General features: G+C 44.4%; 1 protein-coding gene and 1 long non-coding RNA gene across 4 annotated transcripts in view; one reads left to right on the top strand and one right to left on the bottom strand.

The window, feature by feature from the left end:
* Positions 1–924: 924 nt before the first annotated feature.
* Positions 925–21,419, top strand: part of LOC138758943 (uncharacterized) — a 30,836-nt gene continuing 10,341 nt past the window's right edge. The window contains exon 1 of the long non-coding RNA XR_011354541.1: positions 925–5,140. This is a non-coding gene — a long non-coding RNA (uncharacterized lncRNA). The remainder of the gene's footprint in view (positions 5,141–21,419) is intronic.
* Positions 8,694–21,419, bottom strand: part of tmem161a (transmembrane protein 161A) — a 31,081-nt gene continuing 18,355 nt past the window's right edge. For all 3 annotated transcript variants that reach the window (XM_069928574.1, XM_069928576.1, XM_069928575.1), the window contains 5 exons: positions 20,584–20,727; positions 16,643–16,756; positions 15,794–15,968; positions 14,604–14,700; positions 8,694–9,435 (listed from right to left, as the gene is read on the bottom strand). In XM_069928574.1, coding sequence (XP_069784675.1) covers positions 9,164–9,435; positions 14,604–14,700; positions 15,794–15,968; positions 16,643–16,756; positions 20,584–20,727 — 802 coding nt within the window. In that variant the 3' untranslated portion in view covers positions 8,694–9,163. The remainder of the gene's footprint in view (positions 9,436–14,603; positions 14,701–15,793; positions 15,969–16,642; positions 16,757–20,583; positions 20,728–21,419) is intronic.

Genomic DNA, 21,419 nt, shown 5'->3' with positions numbered 1-21,419 from the left:
GTTCCACACTTCCGGCTTTCCCCTGTTCTGCAAGGTTTAAAGAGGATGTTTCCAGAGAGATATTGTGTGAAGCAGGGTGGGTGGAAATCTGGAACTGAGGAGTAGTCACTTTGATGGAGATTTACTCCAGGCCACCAAACAGTCACTGGGAGCAAGAGGATCAAATATGTGGAAAGATTACTGAGCTCTGTTAAAATAACCAACTTCTTGTTGTAGATGATTTCATCTTTCCCAAACATTGACTGGGAATGCCAAAGTGTTAGGAGATTGGATGGGATGATTTTCTCCAGGTACGCCTTTCAGGGAAGGGGCAATATTGGGCGTTGTACTGGGGGGAGAAGCTGTTGAGGAAACCAAAATATGGGGAACAGATTTGGGACCAAAATTCTATTAGCTTTAAGATAGTTATGGAAAAGGATAACATTGGTCCTCAGTTCTAAACCTAAATTGTGGGAAAGGCAATTTCAACACGATTAGGCAGGAGTTGGCAATAGATAACTGGACACTAAAGGGAATAATAGCCCGACCGCCCAGTGGGAGGCGTTGAAGGCAGGATGGCAAGAAATAACGAGATACAGAGGTGTCATTCAGGAAGAAAAAAGAGGCATGTATCAGATACATCAGTTACAAGGGTAACTGTTGAGTACAAGGAATGTAGGTGCAGGGTGAAGAGAGAAATAAGGAGGGCTAAAACCGATGTTGAGGTAGCTTTGGCAGTCAGTGTAAGGGAAAATCCAAAAGGATTTGAGTAATATATTAAAAACAAAAGGTTCATGGGGGTAAGAATAGGTCCTTTTCAAGTTCAACTTTATTATAATCTGACTAAATGTACAACCAGATGAAACAGCATTTCTCCAGATAATGGTGCATAAACAGCACATAATCATAAAGATATAATATAAATTAAATATATATAAATATTTTGGAATAATTTGCTTGTTTCCTTGATAAGAGACCCAAGGTTACAGGATACTGTTCCATCAATTTCAGCCTGCAGGAAGATGCTATTTTCCAGCCAGGCTGCTCTAATTTTGATGCTCCTGTACCTCTTTCCTGACCCTTCTATATAAGCAATAGAGGAAAAGGAGATCCAAGTGATCTCAGCTATTTTGATGATCCTCTGTATTAACTTCCTGTCTGATGCTATGCCCGAAAAGACGCTCCAATTATGCTCCTGTAAAATGTTGCCAGGATGGGGGCTGGTAGCCTTGCCCTCCTTAGGAAGTGTTGGTGCCTCAGGGGCATCCTGACTAATGAGGTGTTGTGGGTCCCGAATAGGTGGTCATTTATGTACACGCCAAGGAACTTTTACTCTCCACAACGGAACTGTTGGAAGTGTGGAGAATGATCAAGTTTCATCCTCTTTAAGTCCACTATCATCACCTTTGTTGAGATTTGGGTTGTGTTCTTGCACCATTTTACAGGCCTCACAAGCTCCTCTCTGTCAGCTGACTCATTGTTGCTGATGAGGCCATTTACTGTTGTATTATCTGCAAACTGGATGTTTCTGTTTGAACTGAATGTGGCAGTGCAGTTGTGAGTCGGCAGTGTGAACAGTAGTGGGTTGAGCGCAGAGAGGGGTGTTGAGTCCCAGTGAGGACAGTTTACTCACCAGTATAATTGCATTGAATGCCAAGCCAGTGTATGAGGCACTGTTCTCTAGATGGGTCAGAACGGAGTGGAGGGACAAGAGCATCAGGATGGCTATGCGCAGAGCCAGAGGTGATGTGGAAGATCTCACCTTGAAGAAGGGCTCAGGCTTGAAATATCTTTACCTCCAATGGGCGCTGCGAGACCGGCTGGGTTCCTCCAGCATTTCTTTGTTTTACTATATTCACAGTGTATGACGACTTGTGTGTTTCACTGAGAAAGATCTTAAATATTTTGTGAATATGTTTACTGTGGAGCAAGATGAGCAGAAATGAGAGGAGGGGGAGGTAACTAAAGATTGCCTAGGGCATGTCTCCATTAGTTGGGAAGAGGTTTTAGCAGCCTTGGATCATATCAAGGTGGCTAAATCTCCAAGTTTCCTTTAAACACAGAAAACTCCATGGATGGGAGGAGATTGGAGAGGTATGGGTCTAACGTGGTCATGTGGGATGAAAGCAGGAAGATATGTTGTTCGGCATGATCAAGCTGGGCCGATGGGGCTCTGTGCCACTGTCAGTATGTCATGCAGTAGAGCTCAATGTTGTTGGTTTGGAGAGAAGCACAAGCACACAGAGCTGTTGATGTGTTTTGCAGGGAGTTTGAGCAGCTAAGGCAAACTTAAGACCATAACCTATAGGTGCAGATGTAGCCATTTTAGCCCATCGAATCCTTTCCATCATGAACTGATCCATTCTCCCTCTCCCCACTCCCCTGCCTTCTCCCCAGAGTCTTTGATACCCTGTTTATTCAGACACCTATCTATCTCGGTCTTTAAATGCTCCCAATGACTTTGCCTTCACAGCCACCTGTGGAGGCAAATTCCAGAGATTCCCCAACTCTGGTTAAATAAATTCCTCTGCATCTGTTTTAAATGGGCACCCTTCAATCCTCTTGTTCTAGACCAGTGGTTCTCAACCTTTTACTTTCCACTCACATAAGTAATCTCCATGCCATAAGTGCTCTGTGATTAGTAAGGGATGGCTTTAGGTGGTATGTGAGTGGGAAGGGAAGGTTCAGAATCACTGCTCTAGACTCGATTGTTACTGAAATATTTTGCTTGAGAAAAATTGTCATTGGCCCGTTTCCTTTGGAGTTCTGAAACCGTGCACATGACGAGTCAGTGAGGTCCGATTAAAACAGTGGCAAACAATTTTACCACATTTACTTTGTCCAGGCCTCTCAACATTTGAAATGCATCCATGAGGTCCCCCTCATTTTTCTGAACTCCAAGGTGTACAGTCCAAGAGCCGCCAACATTCTTCCAATACTAATCCCTTAATTCCAGGAATCGTTCTGTGAATCTTCTTTGAACCCTCTTCAATGTCACCCCGTTATCATTGGGCGTCTTAGGCCACACTCCTTAAAAATAAGATTGTTTATAAAAATGAGTCTGTCGTTGAAAGTTTGGCATTTCTGAAATAACTTATTTGGAGTTTTTTTTAAAAACAATTGTCCCCACTTAGAGGAGGGAAAGGTGTGAGAAGAAATGGCTGTCAGTGGCTCGTACTGGGACTTGAATCTTCTGGTTGGGGTTGGAGTCTCCAAATATTCACAGCTGAGGAGCTGATGTACTTTGATAAGAAGCTCAAGTTGGATGTCTCTCAAAAACATCACCTTGATGATTTACTTCAAAAGCAGGTACTGGGAAAATTCTGGGTGCAAAAATAGTTTTCTCCAAATGTTAAAAGTCCTTGGAAAGATTGTCAGATTTTATCTTCTAGTAGCTCTTGGTCATTATGGGTTTTGTTTAAGAACGGAGGTAGTGTCGAGTCACTTCTGGTGAAGAAGTTAGTTCGGGAGAATTGTTCCTCCAACACTGCAGTTTGGCTGCACACAGGAGTCCTTGGTTCAACACCACCCCAAAGGCCACCAACATGCAGGAAGGCGGCACCTTTCCTCTGTTACCCCTCAAAATTCAGGACATGGATGAATGAGGGATGTTAGAATCAGGCGACAGCAATTCATCTTTTCTGAGTTAAACTGGACTGAAACTGATGCTGGTAATGTCATTAATCTGCAAGGAGAGCTGGGCCTTTCTATGAATGTGCATGTGCGACCAGACCATTGTGACTCTTTAAATCAATGTCCTATGTTGAACAACACCCGCTTATAAATTATCTCTGGAACGCAGATACTCTCACGCTCTGGGCTGCCTCCCCCTGCTCGAGGCCGAGCACCTCTTTGTAACGTCACAACCTGTTCATCATCCTGTCCGACCTCCACCCAGCTGCTCCGAGAACTGCAGCGTCTGAGAGCGGGGGTGTGGGTGCGAGTTCGAGGCGACTTCCTGCCTTTAAATTCTCTTTCCCCACTCCACCCTCCCTCAGGTTCCCGGTTCGGCACTTGTCAGGCCGATAGCGGCTCTGATCCAAGTCCCTTTCAATGGGCAGTTTTGACCAACTCTCCCTTCAGCTTGAGACCAAAGGCTGGGGGAACCTGACAGTGAATTTGCTTGTTCCAAAGAGTTCACCCGTGGATTGGGAGGTTCGGCCGAAAGCCCAGAGACGGATGGTCTCCGAGAGAAGGGCGAGACAAAGGCAGGGTTTAAAAGTCCCAAGGCAACACGACAAAGTACAGGGAATTCGTTCCGTAAACTACCCGTAGATGAGTGGAGTAAAAAGCACAAGGCTGGAGAAACTCAGCCGGTCCAACAGTGGGGGCCTGGTTCCCATCTAGTGTTGAACCAAAGCTCTCAGCTGCGTGGATCAATGACCCCAGCGGCATTTCCCTCGCTGTAAAAAAAAAAATCCCTCCCGTCATTAAACCAGATTCTGGCTTCAATCACTGCCGGTTGGGAAACTGATGGAGCGACTCTCCAATCCGGCCGAAGCTTCAAACAGCTTCGGTGGGATATTTCCAGCTGGCCTGTCCCCGCAGTGAGGGGGGTGGGGGGCGACTACAGATTTCGCTCTCTCCATTCGTTTCCAAAGACCGGCCCATCACACAGCGAGGGGCAACACCGACCGAGCCAGCCCGTGAACTTCCACTCTTGCAACCCAACCCAAGGAGGCGCGTTGCCCCATTCACCGCCGTCCCTTTCCCTGCAGAGCAGGAGGCGTCAGCTCACGGGAAGGTTTGATATTTAATTCGCCTCTGGCTTGTGTGAACTGGCTGAGTCATTTGAGTGGAAATCAGACAGACCAGTGGGCGTGTGGAGGGGCTTCCCAGACGCCGGCTCCTGCGCACGGAGGGGCGCACAGGGTCTTGGGCCAGAGGGGTGACTGCGAACGCACTGAAGGCGACTTACAGTGGCTTGTGACAGAAGAGGGATGTTCTCACGTCACGAGCACACACGCGGGCTACAGGAAACCCGGGGAAACGCCAACACACCTCCCCGCCGTAGATGCGGCCCCCGGGAGGGAGAGGACCGTTCAACCCTGCCCCAGCACTCAGCTGCAGCGAGTGTGAGAGCGCAGGCTGGGGGTCATGGGCAGAAGGGGCGCTTGAACCCCGCAGGGAGGAAGCCCGAGATCCTCCTCGCTGACCACAGGTAAGGGACTGCAGTGGACGGTCAGGAATGACCGTGTAGAACGCACAGGACCGAATTGCTGCGGCCTTTTCAGTGGTGCAGTCGTGTATCTATGTAGCCTTTCATATTAATTATTTATTTTTGTCTGTCTACGGGCGCATTATGACAATTTCTGTAGACTGTTGTGGTTGGTGCATCTTGCCGACCTGTGTGGCTGCAGCCAGCAAAAATGTCAGTGCATCTGTACCTGTACTTGACAATAAACTCTCTTCGACCAAGTGATCGTCCCAGTCAACCTTTGTCTTTGGTCCAAACACAACTGAGGAATCTTGAGCAAATATTGGAGGAAGCCCGTGGGGAGTCAGTTTCAGGCTGGGGCCTTTTAACTACTAACTGAAGTTGGAAGGGTGATATTAAGTATATTGGGGGAGGGGGGGGAGAGGATGACTGATAGGTCATGACAGAAAGTGAAGATGTGGAGAGACCTGGAAACTATGATGGGGTGGAAAGGAGGTAGAGAGAACGTAATCACCACAGGACCTTCAGCCATGATTTTGTGTTCACTTGTATATTCCTACCAATAAAAAACAAAACCTACCTCCTAACCCCTTTTCTTTCATCCACGTGCCTAAGTTTCTTAAATGCCCCTATTGTTTCAGCCACCACCACCATCCCTGGCAAGGCATTCCAAGCACCCACAGCTCTTGTGTTTTTTTTTTAAAAAGGGTATTCCTGGTGTTTCCCCTAAAAGTTCCTCCTTTCGCTTTGTACAAATGTCCTCTCGTGTTTGCTGTACTTGCCCTGGGAAAAAAGCACTGGCTGACTATCTTAACCATGACTCTCAGAATCTTGTAGACCTCTATTAAGTCACCTCTCATCCTTCTTTGCTCTAGACTAAAGCCCGAGCTCTGCTAACCTTGCCTTAATGGAAAGAGTGGAACCAGATAAAGGTGGGGTTGCCCAGAATCAGAGCATTCCAGTGGGTCGAGGCTGACCAAGAGTAATATGTTGTGTTCCTGAAGTTCAGTCCAACTCCTTTCCAGGAGGAAGGGCCATCATCCCAACATGTTAATTCCAGCACCCCCTCTCCCCACACACAGCCTGACCTGCTGGATGGTTCCAGCTTTGGCTGATTTTATTTCCTATTTTCAACATCAGCAGGTTTTAAACATTTTAATTCCCCAGCCAATCGCCACATTGTTGTTCAGTGTTTGTAATGGTTTACACCAACATATTCATAGACTCTGTCCCCTTGTATTGTAAGACTGATGTAAATTACACCCCTGACTATATGCACACTCAGATCCACAGACACAGACCAGCTTTGAAAACTGTAGCAATCAAGTACGTGATAAATATCTGACAGCTGAGAAGTGGCAGACAGAGTTGAACTCGGAAAAGTGTGAAGTGGTTCATTTTAGTCGGTCAAATTGGAAGGCAGAATACAAGGGAGGATTCTGAGCAGCAAGAACAAACAGAGATCTTGTGTTCATTAGGACACTCAAGGCTCCTGTACAGGTTGGCAGTGTTGCTAAGAAAGCATATAGTGTATGGGCCTTCATTATCCATGGGATCATGAGCCATGAAGTAATGTTGCAGCTATACAAGACCTCAGTTAGACCCCAGCTGGAATATTGTGTTCAGTTCTGGTCTCCTCACTACAGGAAGGATGTGGATGCTCTAGAGAGGGTGCAGTGGAAATTTGCAAGGATGTTGCCTGAATTGGAGAGCCTTATGAGCATGGGTTAAGTGAACTTCGTCTTTTCTCCTATGAGCGACAGAGGATGAGGGGGTTACATGACAGAGGCCTGCAAGCTCACACCAAGACACAAGTGCAACTTGTCCGTGAACTACTCTTTGCAGACTATGCCGCTTTAGTTGCCCATTTCAGAGCCAGCTCTTCAGTGCTTGACATCCTGTTTTGCGGAAACTGCCAAAATGTTTGGCCTGGAAGTCAGCTTGAAGAAAACAGGTCCTCCATCAGCCAGCTCCCCACCATGACTACCAGCCCCCCACATCTCCATCGGGCACACAAAACTCAAAACGGTCAACCAGTTTACCTATCTCGGCTGCACCATTTCATCGGATGCAAGGATCGACAACGAGATAGACAACAGACTCGCCAAGGCAAATAGCGCCTTCAGAAGACGACACAAAAGAGTCTGGAAAAACAACCAACTGAAAAACCTCACAAAGATAAGCGTATACAGAGCCGTTGTCATACCCACACTCCTGTTCGGCTCTGAATCATGGGTCCTCTACCGGCATCACCTACGGCTCCTAGAACGCTTCCACCAGCGTTGTCTCCACTCCATCCTCAACATTCATTGGAGTGACTTCATCCCTAACATCGAAGTACTCGAGATGGCAGAGGCCGACAGCATCGAATCCACGCTGTGGAAGATCCAACTGCGCTGGGTAGGTCACATCTCCAGAATGGAGGACCATCGCCTTCCTAAGATCGTGTTCTATGGCAAGCTCTCCACTGGCCACCGAGACAGAGGTGCACCAAAGAAGAGGTACAAGGACTGCTTAAAGAAATCTCTTGGTGCCTGCCACATTGACCACCGCCAGTGGGCTGATATCGCCTCAAACCGTGCATCTTGGCGCCTCACAGTTCGGCGGGCAGCAACCTCCTTTGAAGAAGACCGCAGAGCCCACCTCACTGACAAAAGACAAAGGAGGAAAAACCCAACACCCAACCCACCAATTTTCCCCGCAACCGTGTCTGTCTGTCCCGCATCGGACTTGTCAGCCACAAACGAGCCTGCAGCTGACGTGGACATTTTACCCCTCCATAAATCTTCGTCTGCGAAGCCAAGCCAAAGAAGAAGAGACAAGATGATGAGAGACATTGTGGATAGCCAGTTGCTTTTCCCCTCAGAGCTGTAATGGCTAACATGAGGGGGCACAGTTTTAAGGTGCTTAGGAGTAAGTACAGGGAAAATGTTAGAGGTAAGTTGATCGCACAGAGTGGTGGGGGAAATTGAATCCGCTGCCAGGAACAGTGGTGGAAGCAGACATGATTAGAAAGGAACCTGTACATAAAATTGAGGGTTAGGTAGTATGCAAATTCTAGTCAGTTGTTACAGGAGGTTATTTGGTTGGCACAACACTGTGCTGTAGAGTTTGATGCTCTATGTTTTTGTTCTGGAGTTGGAGGATTCAGAAGGGGATGTACTCTGAACAAAAGGGCAACAAAGATTTTGCTTCCTGAACACTTTTTGGTGCATTTTATGGATTTTGGGCTACTGATCATGAAAATCACCTTAAAGTCATGTACAGTTTTTTAAAATACAATCTATTTTTGTGATTTCCTAACATATTTGGACTCTTCCCTGGTGATCTTGGTACAGTCAGTGACGAACATGGTGAAAGGCTTCATCAAGACATTGCGACCATGGAAAAGTGGGATCAGGGCAACTGGAATCCATCAATGCTGGCCGACTATTGTTCGACATCGACACGAGAGGCATTACATGCTGAGTACAAATGAAATTCAGCAGTAGAACATTTTTAGGTCAGTTGAACTTGCACAATATGTCAACGTCATTATGCGATTAAACATACTAAATTCAATAAAAGTCAATTTAATGTTTCTCCAACTTCCTATGTGATACAGCAAATCTGACATTATCTTTGTGTTCAGCTTGAAGTTGTCGATCATAATACCCAATTCTCTTTCAGGAAGCAAACCTTTTGAAAAAAAATTGTTGTCCAGTGTTATTAACATTAAATAAACCAACATCCTGACACACAGCAAGAACACACTGCCCCTGCTGCAGCTTCTCCTGATCAGGAGATTGACTGCCAGACAAACCTTCTGGTACCTTGCTCACGTTCATGGACAGTAAGTTCCTCACAAGCTCTCAGCACAGGCATCACATGCGCCTGGGGCGTGACTGGTATCACCAACCGCTGGGTCTACCTTCTCCACAGTTCAAATAACAGGAGCAGACCAGAGTGTAACATTCCTCTCAGAGAGTCCGTACATTCAAAGGAAGACACTCAACAGCGGACAAGGCCCCACGATTGTCCTATCTCCTATGAGGCCATGAGGTACTGATGGAAGTAAAGGCCAAAAAGATTCGTCACAACCTGACAAGCAGCCAACCACCAGGTGAGGAAGGAGAAAAGGCCCCGGTAAAAGAGGGGCGTGAAAACACTCCGCAAGGCACCCAGTGCAGCCATGATCTGGGAGACGGCCATCCGGTAATCATCTTCCTCGTCAGGGGCGGTGCCCGAGGAATGTGGACTGGCATCAATGATCACGGAAACTCCAGGGGGCTCTGGGTACAAGCCCCAGGAATAGTCACCTGAAACAAATGAAAGAAAGGTAACAACAGTGAGCTTCAGCTCAGAGCAAGCACCGGGAACAAGGGGGAAAGGGGAGCTTGTCCTCTAGTCTCGGCTGCTGCAGGGGGCTTGCCCCCATGCTCAGATCAAAGACTGGCCAAACACACTGGACCTGAGAATGGCTGGAAATCTCAGGAGCAGGAGTTGACCACCTGGCCTGTCGAGCCTGCTCCGCCATTCAACAAGATCATGGCTGGTCAGGCCGTAGACTCTGCTCCACTTACCACCAGGTCCCATATACCCTTCCTACCTGCGTTCAAGAATGTGTCTCTGAAATACATTCCATGAGGCAGCCTCCACTCTTCCCTTAGGCAGAGAATTCCACAGGTTCTCAGACTCTGGCAGGGACTGACAGAGCTGATTCCACTGGCCAGAGTCTGGAACCAAGGTTCAGCTGTTCAGGACAGATGCTCAGAAAGGTCGTACTTGGGGTCGGAGGAGGCAGTGAGTCAGTGCCTGGTGTCGGGTGAGAGGAGGAGGAGCCAGGAGTTAATTGGTGTTAATTGGTACGGGGTAATAAAAGGAGTAGAAAGGGAGGGAGCGGCCAGTGAGGAGAGGCGCAATGCGTGAGTGGCCCAGTGAAGGAGTGGGGACTTGGGACTTTGGCTCGAGGGACTTCAGCGAGCAGGGGCTGAGAAGGAGCTCCTTGTGTGGAAAGGTATCTTTGAAACAACATATTTATAGGAAGAAAGGAGGAAATGGAGTCAGTTGGGGTAGTTAAGTGCCCAGTTGTGGGATGTAGCACAGCTGTTTCTGATGACTACACCTGCAAAAGATGCATCCAATTGCATATAATGAGTGGCCGTGTTAGGGAGCTTGAGCTGCAGTTGGATGAACTGAGGATCATAAGGGAAGCAGAGGCAGTGATAGAGAAGAGTTCCAGGGAGACAGTTACCCCTAGAAGGCAGGAGTCAGGGAATTGGGTGACTGTGAGGAAAGGAGGGAGAGTGCCTGTGCAGAGTACCTCTGTGGAAGTGCCGCTCAGCAACATGTATTCTGCATTGGTTACTGCTGGGGGGAATAGCCTATCGGGGGCGAGTCGTGGGGGTCAGATCTCTGGCACAGGGGCTGCCCCTGAGGTTCAGGAGGGAAGGAGGGATAAGAACAGGATACTTGTAGTTGGGGACTCATTAGTCAGAGGGACAGATAGAAGGTTTGTGGGACGAGATCGGGGATCCAGGTTGGTCTGGTGCCAGGGTCAGGGATATCTCTGATCGAGTTCATAGCATTCTGCAAGGGGAAGGAGAACAGCCAGAAGTCGTGGTCCATGTGGGGACCAATGACTTAGAAGTGGGGATGAGGTCCTGAAACAGGATTATGTGGAATTAGGTAGGAAGTTAAAAAACAGGACCTCCAAGGTAGTAATCTGTGGATTGCTGCCGGTGCCACACGCTAGAGAGGGTAGAAATAGGAGGATGTGGAGGATGAATGCATGGCTAAAGAGATGGTGCGGGGGGCAGGGGATAAGATTTCTGGATCATTGGGATCTCTTCTGGGGAAGGTTGGACCTGTACAAAAGGGACGGACTCCACTTGAACTGGAGGGGGACCAATGTGCTGGCAAGCAGATTTGCTAGAGCTGTGGGGGAAAGTTTAAACTAGTTTGGCAGGGGGGTGGGGAACAGAGTGTGAGAGCAGTGTCAAGGGAGTATGGCCACCTAGATAGGAATAATAACGATAACAAAGGTAGGATGGAGATTAGGGTAAAAGGTAGAAAAGAGAATTTAGGTGAGGGTCATTCTCTGAAATGCACATATTTTAATGCAAGAAGCATAGTGAACAAGGGAGATGAACTTAGAGCATGGACAGATACTTGGGGTCATGATATTGTGGCCATTAGTGAGACCTGGCTACAGGAGGGGCAGAAATGGCAACTTAATATTCCAGGATACATTTGTTTTAGATGTGATAGATCAGGGGTAAAAAAGGGGGAGGAGTTGCTCTGCTTGTTAAGGAGGACATTACTGCCGTGAGGTGGCAGGATGATCTGGAGGGATCGTCCAGTGAGGCTGTTTGGGTGGAATTGAGGGGTGAAGGAGGCATGAGGGTGCTAATAGGGGTGTATTACAGACCACCAAATCGGCCAAGATAATTAGAAGAACAAATTTGTAGGGAGATAACATATATGTGTGAGAATCATAAGGTAGTGATCATGGGAGATTTTAACTTCCCTCACATTGATTGGGATACCCATACAGTTAGAGGGCTGGATGGGCTAGAGTTCGTTAAATGTGTTCAAGATTGTTTTCTAAATCAATTAGCAGAAGAACCGACTCGCGACGGTGTAAAACTGGATCTCCTGTTAGGGAATGAGCTAGGTCAGGTATCGGACATTAATGTTGGAGAACAAATTGGGTCTAGTGATCATAACTCTGTTAGTTTTAGGGAAGAGCAAAGAGGGGCCTAAAGTTGAGGTTCTGGATTGGAGAAGAGCAAATTTTGAAGGAATAAGAAGGGATTTGGGGAGTATTGAGTGGGACAGGATATTTTCAGGTAAGGATGTAAATGAAAAATGGAGGATATTCAAAAAAGAAATTTTGAGGGTACAGAGTAGATATGTCCTAGTGAGGATCAAAGGAAAGGCTGGAAGTCATAGGGAGGCTTGGTTTTCAAGGAATATTGGAAATTTGGTTAGGAGAAAAAGGGAGGTGTACAAGAGGTATAAAGAGCAGGGAGCTGAGAATTTGAAGGAGGACTACAAGGAGTGTAGAAGGAATCTTAAGAAAGAAATTAGAAAGGCCAAAAAAAGGCATGAAGAGGCTTTGGCGGACAGAGTAAAAATAAATCCAAAGGGTTTCTATAAGTACATTAAAAGTAAAAGATTAGTAAAATGGCACTGTATATATTTGAAAAGGAAAAAGTATGTATCATGGTTAATGTGGTTTATGGTGTGAAAAATAAAAATTTTTTAAAAAAAGTAAAAGATTAGTGAGGGATAAAATTGGACCCCTTGTAGATAGCGAGGGTAGGCTGAGTGAGAAGTCAGAGGAAATGGGGGAAATTTTGAATGATTTCTTTGCCTCGGTATTCACTAGGGAAAAAAATATTGAACCAGTTGAAGTAAAGAAAAATAGTGGAGAGGTCATATATAAGGATAACTGAGGAGGTAGTGATGGCTGTGTTGATAAAGATAAAGGTGGATAAATCTCCGGGACCGGACAAAATATTCCCAAGGACACTCAGGGAGGCTTGTGCACAGATAGTGGGGCCATTAACAGAGATATTTAGGATGTCACTGGCCACAGGGGTAGTGCCAAAGGATTGGAGGGTGGCGCATGTGGTTCCGCTGTTTATGAAAGGGTCCAAATGTAAACTTGGGAATTATAGGCCAGTGAGTCTGACGTCTGTGGTGGGCAAGTTGATGGAAAGTGTTCTGAGGGATGGTATTTACAAATATTTGGAGGTACAGGGATTGATAGGGAGTAATCAGCATGGTTTTGTCAGGGGTAGATCATGCTTGACAAACCCGACTGAGTTTTTCGAGGGGGTTACAAAAAAGGTTGATGAAGGGAAAGCTATGGATGTTGTCTATTTAGACTTTAGTAAAGCTTTTGACAAAGTTCCCCACAGGAGGTTAGGAAAAAAAGGTGGAGGCATTAGGTACAAATAAAGAGGTAGTGAAATGGATTCAGCAATGGTTGGATGGGAGGTGTCAGAGAGTAGTGGTAGAAAATTGTTTGTCCAATTGGAGGCCGGTGACTAGTGGAGTTCCTCAGGGATCGGTCCTGGGTCCACTATTGTTTGTTATATATATTAACGATCTGGAAGTAGGGGTGAAGAAATGGATAAGCAAGTTTGCGGATGATACAAAGATTGGTGGTGTTGTGGACAGTGAGGAAGATTACCATAGATTAAAAGGTGATTTAGGAAGGCTGGAGGTGTGGGCTGAGAAATGGCTGATGGAATTTAATACAGATAAGTGTGAAGTGTTGCATTTTGGAAAGGCAAATCTAAATAGGTCATATGCATTAAATGGTAGGCTATTGAGATGTGCAGAGCAACAAAGGGATTTAGGAGTGATGGCAAATAGTACCCTCAAGGCTGATACTCAGGCAGATGATGTGGTGAAGAAGGCATTTGGAATGTTGGCCTTCATAAATCGGAGTATTGAATTCAAGAGTAGGGAGGTTATGATGAAATTGTACAAGGCATTGGTGGGGCCAAATTTGGAGTACTGTGTACAGTTTTGGTCACCAAATTATAGGAAAGATATAAACAAAATAGAGAGAGTGCAGAGAAGGTTCACGAGAATGTTGACAGGATTTCAAGGTTTGAGTTACAGGGAAAGGTTGTGCAGACTAGGGCTTTTTTCTCTGGAGCATAGAAGATTGAGGGGGGACTTGATAGAGGTGTTTAAGATTTTAAAAGGGACACAGAGTAAATGTGGATAGGCTTTTTCAATTAAGAGTGGGGGAGATTCAAACTTGAGGACATGGTTTAAGATTGAAGCGGGAAAATTATAAGGGGAACATGAGGGGAAATTTCTTTACGCAAAGGGTGGTAGGGATGTGGAATGAGCTTCCGGCAGACGTGGTTGAGGCGGGATCATTGGTTACATTTAAGGAAAGACTGGATAGTTACATGGAGAGGAAAGGACTGGAGGGGTATGGACCGTGTGCTGGTCAGTGGGACTAGGAGGGTGGGGATTTGTTACGGCATGGACTAGTAGGGCCGAACTGGCTTGTTCTGTGCTGTAAGTGGTTATATGTACAGGCAAACTTCATTATTTTGGACTGCCCTCCCTGAGACTGCTTGGTCATTCACTGCATTAGAAACCAGCCAGGGTTGGGGACTTCTGGACTAAGACTCAGAGTGAGTGGCCGAACGGCAGGCTCTCTACACCTCCTGACGGTCCAAGGGGCCTCTGCTGGCTCCGGTGGGATGAAGCAGGGTGGGTGCGCATGCTGGGACCAGCACAGATGAGCTAATCTGCAGAGAGGCTCAGCACAGGGGAGAAGTGGAGTGAGTGTTGGGGAAATTCAGAACGAAACCACTCAAGACTGAAATCAGGAACTCTCTTCCCCATGGGAAATGGGGGTTCTGAGCTAGAGATTGGTGGGTCTGTGTTGAGGATTGATGGACAGGCTGTTGACCCCAATATTATGCTCAGTTCAGACTCATGGACTCACCCAGAACTTTCAGCAGCAAAGTGCAATGTAGAAGCAGGATTACGGGGCCCAGATACTGCACAGTAATCACACACAAATAGCAGAACACTCGAGAAATCTGCAGCAGGAAAACCAAACATAGCCTGTTAGTGATCAATGCACAACTGCTCCAGATTCCAGTGTCTGCAGCCTCTCGTTTATCTCCTGTCGACAGAACCCACTCCAGAATTGCAGCAGGCTGACAGGAATCCCTGGTACCCAGATCTGAGCACAATCCCAATACTCGCAAAAGTCCGAGAATAATCGCCAAGTAATGTTAAAACTTCAAGTAACTATTATTCTCAATGCAAACTCTCAAACCCAGTTTGCATTACGCTCTTGGTTATCTGTGAATCCACACATAATTTCCAATTCCTAAACTTTCCACGCCCCATCATTAGATTCCAGCTTCTACCTCACCCCCAAGAACCTGGTATTTATAGATTCGATTAGATTCTTGCCAGTTTCTCACTCCTGGATAATGGTGATTCTACAACCCACAGCGTTCTCGATTAGATTCCAGGCTTGTGTCTTTGAGAAAGGAAATTACTGACAGACACCTAATCTCGGACTCATGACTTTTTCAAACAAGTCATTCTATGAAGACAACTTTGTTTCAGATCTACTCAAGAGCAATTAGCCTCGCGCTGAACAATTCTCACAGAGCAAAGTGACAAACATTCCAGGATTACCGAGCTTGCATGTGGGTTTTCACAGAAACACGGAGTAATTGAGACATTAGAGGTACTTAACGTCAGGGTTGTGGAGGCGAGAATTAGTGGAAAACCTGTGGCCCTACCACTGGCAGGCAGATGGGGCAGCTTTACACTGAAGTCTGCATGAAAAAGGTGGGATGGGGGGGGATTACATTCCGTCACATTTACTGTTAACATGGCTCTTGTTACACTTTGCTCGCTTTGTCCACTTGAATGCTACAGATGAACATTAAATACATGTGTTACCTGGCCTATATGTTTGTGGTAATTGAATTAATACCAAGGCTGATTCCATCAGTCAGAGGACACCATTTCCACAAAGGTTAGTGTGATTTTTGGTTACGTACATATCAAAGCACTGGATGAAATTTTGATTCCAAAAGGTAACATGGTGCAAACTGGGTTCTACATATAGATAGAACAAGATGATCTCCTTCCCACAAGGCTATGCTGTACCTTCCGCTGAATTTCAACCATGGAGATGTAACCAGCGTCCTTCTTCATTTGCTCCACCCACTTCTCGGCCAGGTTCAGGTAGGCCTGCAGGTGGTAGCGGGTCACCAACAGGCGCAGTGCACACAGTCCGAGGATCACCCACAGGCGCACTGTGTTGTATGCGGAGTCAGACATCCTTTGGGAGCAGGGGAGAAAGTAAGGCCAGTGTCAAAGTGTTCACATGACTGCAGGAGCACACCACTGTGCAGGGTTCATGGCGAGCTAGGCTAGAGATTTCCCACAGGTGAGGGTCGTCAGAGAGCAACATGACTCACCCCTGGTTCAGGTGCAACAGGCACTGTCTTAATACAAGAGTCAGGGTAATCTCAACTTGGATATCCAACCCCTGCCCACAGAGGTGCCTCCACACATCAGGGAAGGAGGGAAATAGAGAATGGAGTTTGTAGCACAGCTGAGATTAATGCAAGAAGGTAACAGTAAGTCTGCTTGCATTCTAAATTTGCTGCAGGAAGGAAATGCACCAATCAAGGAGTGGGGAGGGGCAATTCCAGGAGAGGTCGAGAATTCGACATGAAACTTGTGGCAAAGGTAGACTGCGGGGCAGTTGTCACATCACCGGACCAGAAATCCTGTGGTCAGGACAGAGGGATAACTGTGGTGGTGGTCAAATTCCATTAATAAATAGAAATTATCAAAGTCATTCCAGTCAACACAAAATAAACTGTCATTAGAAACCCCCACAGTGCATTAGCCAAGGCAGTCAAAACAGTCGAACAAGAGATTGTTCTGGTACATGGGCTGAGGGAGTGAATGTTCTGAGTCCACCGCGCACCTGCATCAGGTACTCACAGCTGAACCTTCTCAGTCCCGAACGGAGCGTTGATGACGAAGTCTCTGCTGATCGGCTTCACCCAGAGCAATAGCACGACAACGGGTGACAGAAAGCTGGCGTATAGCAGTACCCTGGAACAGGGACACAAAACCAATTGAAGACAACTGTGCCACAACAGCAAATCCTCAGCCGAGGCCGAGCTGGCAGGAGGTTTGGTACATGGTAACCGAAGGCCTAGTCCGTCAGGCTTTAACCACAACTTTCAAGGATAAAGCATTCCAGGAGGAGCTTCACAGCAGCCCATAGGAGTTATCAAGAGCTCAGTCGGATGTGGGTTTGGGCAGGGTTGCCCTTAAAGTCCTTTGCTTTTTGATATAGTGTTGGAACCATAATCTGCTGCTCTCTGACAATGTAGAGAATTTAGTGGCGTAATTAGAGGAAGAACTGAACATAAAGTATCACTTTATGTGGATGATTTACTGCTTTTTATTTCAAATCCTGAAATTTTTATACCAAATATATTAATTTTGTTTGATAGATTCAGTTAGTTCTCAGATTATAAATTATATTTACAAAAGAGTGAACTTCTACCTTCAAAAGGTGCTTTTGCAGGTTATTCTAATTTTCCATTTAAAATAGTGAAAGAACATTTCCAATATTTAGGAATTACAAGTTATAAAAACATATTGAAAAAAATTTCTGGGTATTACTCGATAAGAATAAACTATTATTGGGTTGGTGTTAGGTCTGCTTTGTTCGAGAATGAGTGAGTCAGACACCAGACTGAGTCGAAATCAAGGTTCTTTATTACCGGATTGTAACACTTGCAACTAACAGTGTTAGTTGGAGAAGGCACATTCTCCCGATATCAGCAAGTGGTGTTTTTTTTTTATACCTCAGGACTTAGTAAATTATCATACCATTACATTATCCAATGAATAAGCTGTTGCTACCCTTCTCTGTTAGTCTGCTGCACATCATCTTGTTATTGCCACATTTATCTTGAGCGTACAAGGTCACACCTGCATCCTGTTACTCCTGTTACTGGGTGACTCCTTCTCCGGTCCCAACTCATGATGTTTTTACCTTACAGTTGGTCACCCTTAAATATTACAATAATGAGATGTAGTAATTCGATTAAAATTAAAAAAAATACAAAAATTTTGGTAAAATATTCAAGCATTACTAATTTTTATCCCCAAGTCCTTTTTCAGCTCGCTAGATTCAGCCATTTCTACTTATATATGGCAGGGGGAAAAAAAAACCAAGTATAAGTAAAGTCCATCTTCAAAAGACCACGTTAAATGAAGGATTATCACTTCCAGATTTTAGATTGTATCACTGGGCGATCAACATATCTAATTTACTTTTGTTATTACATTTGGATAAATCAAAGAATTGGCCATCTTGGGTAGAAATGGAATTGCAGTTCTCCAAAAAAAGCTTCTATGTTGGCAATTTTAGCATTTTTTTTTTACCATTTTCCTTTTCCAAATTAACACATAATCCAATAATGAGAAATAGGTTGAGAATTTGGGCTCAATTTAGGAAATTCTTTGGAATCAATGGTTTTTCATTGGCTCGTCCAATTATAGAAAACCATCTTTGTTAGATGCAGGTTTCAAGGAATGGCATTGAAAAGGTAGTCAAAGTTTTAATGATCTCTTTATTCAGATAATTTTGTCTCTTTCAAACAATTATCAGCTAACTGTAATTTTTCCAATAGACACTTCTTTTAGATATTTACAAATTAGGCATTTTGTTCAGTCTAAGCTTTTGGATTTTCCGTGAATTTCCAACACTAATATTTTTTGGATATTTTATGTTTTTCAAAAATTATAGTGACATTTTAATAATACAATATATTAAACTTTTTCCCACAAACACAACAAATAAAAACAACTTTCCCTCCCTCCTCCCCTTCCATACATATAGATCTGTTCACCATCAGAGCTTACATATATTTTTAGTATAGCGAGTACAATTGGGGAAACTATAGGTTTTTTTTATATATACAGCTACCTTTTATACCCTTTTTTGTTCATTTTTATTACTGTATCTGGGCCCCTATGTGGTTCAAGTATGGCTGCCAGACCTTTACAAAAGTGTCATATTTATTCTTTATATGTGACTTTTCTTTCCCCCATAGATATACAGCTGTTCACTTCCATAGTCCATCGTGCTATAAGTAGACTTCCAAGTGGTCACGATACATTTTTTCACTACTGCCAGTGGTATTTTTATAAATGAGATTTGATATTTGGTCAATTTGTCACTTATTTCCATAAAATTACCTAATAGATATAGCTCCAGGCCACCTGTGAAGGCCACTCCTATTATCCTGGTTAATTTTTCCGGTGATTTCTTGCAAAAATGGCCTCACTTTCATGCACAACCACGTGGCATTTAGATATGTTCCTGTCTCAGTCCCACATCTGAAATGCATCTCTGAAATTTCAGATACTGAGAAATGTAAAATTTTTGAAGTTTCTCTGATCCATATGTTTTGGGAGTGCCCAAATTTAGAGAACCTGGAAACACATTTTCCAAACTTTATCAACGATTCTTAATTTGGAATCTTGCCCGTTAATTGCCTTATTTGGTTTTTCTCATAACTGAGATACTCTTATATCGGTGTCTCAGGAAAAACTTTTAGCTTTTGCCATGTTGATAGCCAGACGAGCAATTTTATTGTAATGTAAAGATGATTCATCCCCTACTCGTATGCCATCTAATGTCCTATTTAAGTTTAGAGAAAATTAGATATTGTGGTGGTGTGAGCAGTGGAAGAAACACAGCCACCACGCTGAGGGTCGTAAACGACTATTGTTATTCAAATTCAGCACGCCCTTATAAGGGCAGCATGAGCTTAGTCACCTGATGCATTGTGACATCCTAATCGCTGCCCAGGGTGCGCGCTGGAAGGGATGCTGGAGTCAGAGAGAAACCTCTGACAAAGCCATTTCCCCATGGCTGCCCCGCCACGTGGCGATACAAGTGGGGCTGGTTGGCCGTGAGGATGTGCGCCGCCACAATATAATATTAAAGATAGTAAGTTTCAATTTATGAAATTGTGGGGCTCATTCTTAGAATTTTTTTTATAATTGGAAGAATTGACAATTACTGTATGTTCCGGTGGTTCATTGCCTGTTCTCCTGGGGTCGCCAGTGGTTCCACATTATTGATTTTTAAAAATTAATTTATAAGGTAGCCTTGATTAGAGGGAGCGGATAGATTAGATTTAGTTTTTTTCTTTTTTTATTTCCTTTATTTTATACCAGTTATTTCAACAAATGGGTTTAGCATGGCTACTTAGATCATTTCAATTAAATGTTTTTGGGGTATTATAAGCAATTATTGACGTAGTTTTATCTACTTTTTCTCATTGGCTTTTTTTTATGTCTGCTCACATGTATACAAATGAACTATGATGTAAATGTCAATTCTGCATTTATGCTTATTTGTTAAACTCAATAAAAATATTTTAAAAAGAAAAGAGATGGGTTTGTAGGAGAACCACACAATGTGCAGACTCCATCGCATTCCACACCAACTTCCCATTCAGTACCATCATTTCATACTGCCCTGGATCCACGTGGAATTTTGCCCATCACCGACAGAAACCCATCTACAGGTCATTGCAATCCACATCCTCAGATCCTCTCAAAGCCTCTCAAATCACACCCTATTCTGAGTGAGAAATATAATCACGCTTCTTTCATCATCACTGGGTCTCAATCCAGGCACTCCCTCCCCAATTGCACCATGGGATCCCCAGCACCAGAGACACAGTGGGCTTTCATGCTGGTGGCTCCCCACCACCTGGGTATTCGAGGATGAATAAACGCTGGCCTTGTCAGTGACATCCATGTTCCTGAGAACCAGCACAACCTCGGCTTGCCCGCCATTTACTCCCTGGAGGTTGCCTTCAGCAATATACCTCAGCTACATTACTTACTGTGTCAGAGGTTTGTCTGCAGTCATCTTGAGAGCATCTAAATGAGTCTGTGCCATCCGGAGGCCTGGAAATGTTAAGCATGCTCCAATAAATGAGGACAGTCCAACCAGTGAGAGTTTAAAAACTAATCTGGCAACTGAGTACCTGCAATAGAAAGGAATTTGCATCATTCCCTCCAAGAGGAACTAAATCGCTGGGCAAACAAAGTTTTTGGTTAATTAGTTGCCTACGTTTATCTTCAGAACTTCGTTTTGGAAGAAGATCTTTTTCTAATATCGTTATTTCTTGATCTACCTCTTTCATATAATCCTTAATTTTAGAGGTAAAACATAATTTGTCCTCTCAAATAGGCTTTTAAAGCATCCCAGATTACAAATGTATCATTCACTGAATTCAATATTGTTTCATAAAATAACTGAATCTGTCTTCTAATAAAAATCACAAAAATATCTTTTTAATAATACTGAATTCAGTCTCCATCTATAAACCGATTTATCTTTATCAGGTATTATAATAGTCATTAACAAGGGTAAGTGGTCAGATAAAAATCACATTTTATATTTAACATCTAATATCCTGCCTCTTATTTGCACAGATATTAAAAATAGATCGAGTATTGCACTTTCTAGTTGGTACCTCTATGTATTGATTTAGAAAACTTTTCTTAACACATTTAACAAACTCCAAGCCATTCAGCCCTTTTAAAGTATGGAAGTACCAGTCAATATGTGGAAAATTAAAATTTCCTACAATAACAACCTTATGTTTCCTGCAGCTGTCTGCTATCTTTCTTTAGATTTGGTCCTCCAATTCTCATTGGCTATTGGGTGATCCAT

Source organism: Narcine bancroftii, chromosome 3, assembly GCF_036971445.1.
Source record: "Narcine bancroftii isolate sNarBan1 chromosome 3, sNarBan1.hap1, whole genome shotgun sequence".
Lineage (NCBI taxonomy): Eukaryota > Metazoa > Chordata > Chondrichthyes > Torpediniformes > Narcinidae > Narcine > Narcine bancroftii.
Note: the sequence above shows the minus strand (reverse complement) of the source record. Positions and strands in the feature narration are given on the sequence as shown.